The 6,000-nt window shown below is 61.1% G+C and overlaps 1 protein-coding gene across 3 annotated transcripts in view; it reads right to left on the reverse strand.

Moving 5' to 3' along the window:
- Positions 1–5,339, reverse strand: part of ITPR3 (inositol 1,4,5-trisphosphate receptor type 3) — a 40,330-nt gene extending 34,991 nt beyond the window's left edge. Inside the window, exon 1 of one of the 3 annotated variants that reach the window (XM_084498023.1) lies at positions 4,833–5,339. In XM_084498023.1, the coding sequence (XP_084354149.1) occupies positions 4,833–4,921 (89 nt within the window). In that variant the 5' untranslated portion in view covers positions 4,922–5,339. The remainder of the gene's footprint in view (positions 1–4,832) is intronic. The other 2 variants (XM_084498021.1, XM_084498022.1) reach the window with 2 other exon arrangements.
- Positions 5,340–6,000: the final 661 nt, after the last annotated feature.

Genomic DNA, 6,000 nt, shown 5'->3' on the forward strand with positions numbered 1-6,000 from the left:
GGCTGGAAACCTTAATTAGTTAATGAGCTCAGAGCAGTCGCAGTGTCTTTAATCCCGGAATTACACGCTCTGCAGGAATGCAAAGCACTGTTTTTATTAAACTGATACTCGGGATGAGCCTTGTTGGGTTAAAAATCACTGAAAACAGAAAGGATCCTGACGCGGTGGACATGAGTCACCTGGGTTACTGCTGGGGCCGGGCTGTGTTTGCTCTAAAAACCCGCATCAGCACGGGGGGATGGCACGAAGCGGGGCTCCCTCCACTCTTCAGAGCAGTGGTGCTGCTCAGCGTGGGGCACGGCCACTGCGGCTTTCATCTCCCAGGTGTTAATGAGAAAACCTCCTCAGCGTCCGAGCACCTGGAGGATGATGCAGGGAGAAGCAGCAGGCTGGAGGCACTGCTGAAAACCCCACACTTCGCCTTTCCGAGGCGCCCCTTGGGAGCACCGGGGGCCTGATCCTGCGCCTCGCCGAGCCTGCTGCATCTGGTTAGCTTTAAGCCCTGCGAATCGTCACGGCGGGTCCAGTGGGGTTTGTGCTGCGTGCCTAAAAACCGAGCACAAAGTGATTCCCTGGACCGCAGCCAGTGCACTTGGCCTCGTGCGAGGCTGAGCCTTCGCCGGAGGTCAGGGGACGCAGCTCCTCCAGCACCTCCAGGCCAGGCAGCCCTGAACCCAAGCAGGGACGGCGGCCAGCTGGGGCTGTCCTGGTGGCGAGGAGGAGGAGGAGGAGAAACAGAAGAGGAGGAGGAGGAGAAAGAGAAGGAGAAGGAGAAAGCGGAGGAGGAGGAGAAAGAGAAGAAGGAGGAGAAGGAAGAGCAGAGCTTGCCATCAGGCACAGGGCTGGGTCAGCCCCTCCGGCACAGAGCCCATGGATCGGTTGGCCTGGCAGAGCAACAGGAGTAAAAATAAAGCAAGTGAACGTGGCACGGCCACAAAAACACAGCCTTGTCCCCGCGTTGTGGGGAGGACACCGCTCTGCGCCTCGCGTGCTTCTCCTCCCCGCAGGAGCGAGTTCATCCTGACCCAGCAGGCCTGAAGTTACCCTTTAACCAACTGTGTTTCCCTGAACTGCTCCACCCTGTAAATCCACCTGCAATCACAATTACAGCCATCAAAGGTGGTATTTCATGTTAAACAGCCAACTGCCACCCAGGCGGGCTTACCATTGGCCCAGCCCCTCCACCAGCCCACAGTGCTGGTCCCCGAGCCCCCTGGGATGGTGGGGATGGGGTCCCCACCCGCGTCCTTCTGCTACTTTCTGGCTCCAGCCATTGGGTGCTGGCTCACTGGGGACACAAGGTGAGATGGGGACACTCCTGGCAGCGGTTTCTCCCAGGGCTCACGGCATCACCGCATCCAGCAGGACCCAAACTGAGGTCTCCCAGCTCCTCTCCCTGCTTGGCACTGGTTTGGTTTGCACGGATGATGCCCACAGAGCATCCCATGGCAGCAGCCGTTTCCCCACTGAAGACCCAGCTCTGGAAATTCCAGCTCCATGAGCACAAAGCCGCCAGGAGTTACTGGTGATGGGTTTCTGGTCAATTTCCCTGAGCATAAAAAGCACCGTTCCTTCGGACACCTCTAATTTTCAGCAGCAGAGCCCCGCAGAGCCCTTTCCATCCTCCCTGCCGGGAACAGCCTTGAACAGAGCCAAGGGGGAAGAGGAGCCCAGCCCTGGGTCCTGCACCTCTCTGCACCCCCTGGGTAGCTTCCCACATCCCAGACCCCTTCTGACAGCTCCAATATGCCTGTTCTGCTCTCCCATCGCCACAAAGGGAATGCATTGGGCACTGAACAACCCAGCCAAGGGATGCCTCCAGCAACGCGGCTGCCCTAACCCATCGGTGTTGCTTCAGTGCTCAGCTCCTGCCCTGCCCTTCTTAAATAACCTCCTCCTTTTAGTTTATCTTTAGCATTTTAGTGACTTGGGGAGTTTTGGCCAATGTTCCCCCACTTAGCCGAGCACTGGAGCGCACATGAGTCCTCCCCACCCTTCAGCGGGTGGTTTTTCCTCCTGCAGAGCAAACGCCCACTGCAGGCAGTGTCTGCAGGAGGAAGGGTTTGTGCCCTGGGGCTTTGATGGGGCCATGAACAGAACAGGCTCAGCCGGGGGGGCTGCAGGGCTCCCCCTGCCACCAACCCCCATTGCAAGTCCATTGGATGAACAGGGAAAAGTGACCACTTTAAAAAAAGAAAAAGAAAAAAAAAAAAGTTAAGGCTTAGTGTTAATGCGGGGCCTGGTCCTGCTTCCCTGCTGCTTTTCAGGGCATCCTGCTCCCCGATGCACCGCAGGGCTGCTGGACCCCCACTCCCAGGACTCATGGGGGCTGCTAAGAGCCCCGCAAGATCTCCCAAATGATGGGGCTGAGCTCTTCAAAGCAAGAACGGCCAGCACCCTGTGTGTCATCTGGGTCTGTTCCCCTGCAGGGTTTCACCCTGGGCTGGAGGTGAAGGACTTCCTCACTCGCTCTTCCTGGTCCAGAACCACCAGCACAAACGCACCGGGCTCACTGGGTTTAATTCAGCGGCTGCAGAGCCACGCACCCCGCTGCAGCCTGTCTGGGTGTCCTGCAGCCGTGGCCACGGGGGCTGCCAGCACCGCTGTGCCTCCCACCTGGGGTGCATCCAAGCACAGAGCCCTGCGCATCCTGCAGCATCACCTGCAGGCACCCCTGGCTTTGTATTTAGGTGGCATTCAAACCCACATCAGCCAGGACGCCCCAAAGGCCCCAGAAGTTCCCCTGGGAAGAGCTCACTGCCCTGCCAGGATGGGGAACCGCAGCACCAGGACATTGGGATGCATTCTTTAACTTTTGGGACCAGCACCTGGAAACCCTCCGTGTCATCCCATATAAACTGGGGATCCCGCTGCGGACCACTCCAGTCCAAACCCTCCTGCCTTCATCGAGGAAGGATGGAGGGAGCACTTCCGCGGGGTGCTCAGCTGGGCACGCAGCGCCCAGCTTGGGGCTGGCAGAGCTATTTGCCTTGCAAATGAGCCAAATAAGGTCCCAAACAGGCAGCAGTAGGGCTGGGGAGAAGCACTCTCAGTGAGTCACCCACTCCCTTATCGCAGGAGTGATTTAAGGTGCGGTTGGGTCTCCCAGGTCGCGGGGCACAAGGGAAAACAGTTTCAGAGGGTGGGAAACAACCCAGAGGAAACAGAGCCCTGGGAAAGAGAGGCTGCCCAGCAAAAGCTACGCTGGGGCCTGGGAGAACGGTCTCTCCAAGCAAGCCCTGCTTTTGAGATGTTTATAAAACTAGAGAAGCATTCTGCAAAAAATAAAATAAAATAAAATAGAGGGATCTGGGGACAGGAGCTACAAAGAGACTGCAGCTCCAGAGTGTCTAAACACCTCTTAATTTGGCTCCTGGCGAGCCCCTGGGACATGCTGCGTGGGCTAATAACCAGCGCCGGCTCCCACCGGGATGGAGGCGCGCTCAGTGCCGCGCTGCCGAGCTCGCAGCCCCTGCCCTGGGACATCCCCCGTGCTGGGAAAGCGAGAGAGCCGCCAGGAGACCCCTCCGAAAGGGCCCTGGGGGGCGTCCTCCCACCCGGCCCGGCAGGGAGGGCTGGGCGCAGAGTGGCTGCATCCTGCACGTGCAGGACCCGAGGTCGGCACCACGCAGGTGGGCACACGGAGATTTTGTGCCCGTGACCTCGCCCACTCCTGCCTAGCAGTGGGGCTTTGGGTACCAGGGCATTAAGCGGGAGGCTGCGTGTGCCCAGCAGTGGGTGCGCGTACACGTGTGGGCGCCGGTATGTACGGCTCCGGTTATACACAGGCATGTGGGAGCAAGTGCATTCATCGCAGATTATAGGGCCAGGCAGCTCCTGCCCCAGGAATCCCATCCAAGGCAACATTCCTGGCTGATCTCAGCCTCTCCTACATGCGCGATGGGGCAGGTGCTGGCACAGACCCACGTCCTGGAAGCGGCGCTGGCACTGCTCGGAGCTGCGGGCAAGATTTGGGTCCCTGCTTTGGGCAGCCCAGGGGCAGCGGCGTTTCCAGTGATCCCCATTGTATCGAGGCACCCCACGGTGAGGTACAAACCCTTCTGTGCCCAAGGGCACCCAGCAGCCCTGCCAGAGCCCTGTCCTCAACAGGAACGGAGCATCTCCCTGGGCAAATGTTCCCGCTTAGGCACAGAAACTGCAGGGACAAGGGACAGGTCCCTGAGGTTCCTGCGTGTCCCCAGGTGGGGCTGCAAGATCCCCTCCTGCTCTGCTGTGGGAAGGGGCTGTAAGGAGATGGCTCAGCCTGGACCTGGCCGTGCCCACACTGCCCCTAACACCTGGCAGGGCTTGGTGCCCATGGGCACCCACGGGTGGTGACCCCACAGCGATGCTCACTGTGAGCTTGGCTCCGTGGGACCACAAAGCGGGCAGTGAGAGCCGGAGATCTACCAGTGCCTGGCCCAGGGGACAGCCACCAGCAGCCACACGGGGCAGGGCTGGCAGCTCTCCTCCTGCTGTGCCCCACAGAGGGACTGTGTTTGCCCAAGCCTCATGCACAGCCCCAAGGACCCTCATGCTGCCTGAGCCCACCTCGTCCCCTCCAGTCCCCAAACTTCTGGCCACGGCTGCCAGAGAGTGGGATGCAGGTCCCCCCCCACACCCCAGGACCACATCCTGCCCCAGCAGTGACCATCCAGGGTGGAAGGGGCTCCCTTGGCACAGCCTGCACTCCCCATGGCCCCGCACCTGCAGGAAATGGTCCCCAGCCCCTGTTCCCACCGGGGTCAGCCCCGGCACCACCTCCCCTTCCCCTTCTGCCCGGAGAAACAAACCCACAGTGCTGAGCAGGCTCCGGGACAGGGCTCACTCACCCCAAAGTACTGATGAAGCCATTGACGGAGCCCTCGGCGTACAGGGAGACGATGTCCCCGATGTGCAGGAAACTTGACATCTCATTCATGGTTGCCTTCAACCCGGCGCAGCGCCGCTTCTTCCCCAAGTCACCTTCCCTCGCAGAAATCCACCATGGGGCAAGCGTGGGTTCACGGGAACCAGCCCAGGGGGGCTTCTTCCAGCCCGGCTCTCACCCCCTTCTCCTCGCCGGCTCCCTGCGAGCAGCAGAGGGGAGTGGGACGCGGGCACGGGCTCTCGCACAACTTTTACATGTGCTGGGCAGGACGCGAGCCAAGGGAGCCAGGCAGCCGCGGGCGTGCTGCGAGGAGGAGGAGGAGGAGAAGGAGGAGGAGAAGAGTGGGGAAGAGGCTCAACTAGAGGTTTGCATGAGATCTGTCCGGCTGTCCGTGTCTCCGTCTCCGCACAGCTTTCTACCTGCAGCCAATAGAGAGCAATCAGGAAGTCCTGCTCGAAAAAGCATGCAAATAATTTTGGCCTGGGAGGAGAACCGGAGCTGCCTGGGTGTGTGTGTGTGAGGGGGGGGATGCCCAAAAAGAGGCCCCACCCTCTGCTCCCCGCCTCCCGGCTTGGGGGAGCGTGGGCTGGGGGGGGGGCAGCACCCCAAAGCCATCGAGCAGCCCCCAGTCCCTGCATCGCCGAGGCTGGGCACGCCACACTCGCAGCAGCCCGGCAGAAGCGAGCACTTCCACCGCACGCCAGCTGCCCTGGGTTCACCCCACGATGCAGCTCCCCAGGGCGCTTGGCCCCCCAGCCCCACGGCAGTGCCCCCCAGCCCCACCAGCAGCCCCTCCGGGGTCTCCTTCTCGCCCCCCTGGCCCTGGACTCCTCTGCTTGGAAAAGCACCGGGTGCTTCCTTGCCAGCCGTGGGGGCTCTCAGGGTGCTGCCCGTACACAAACACAGGAGAAAGGGAGGTGCTGGGAGCTGGCAGCTGCACTTTGTGTCTCTCACCAAACCAAATTCCCCGTGCAGGTGGGATGTGACATCACCCCCAGCAGCTGCCAGGGGGAAACTGAGGCTGCTGCGACCACCCCGTCCCACCCAGCCCCTCTGCGGCTGCCCCCGCAGTGAGGGCACTGCTCTCACCACCCCTCCATCTGCTCCATCCTCCCCAGGAGCAGACCCAG

Source organism: Aythya ferina (assembly GCF_964211825.1).
Source record: "Aythya ferina genome assembly, chromosome: 25".
Lineage (NCBI taxonomy): Eukaryota > Metazoa > Chordata > Aves > Anseriformes > Anatidae > Aythya > Aythya ferina.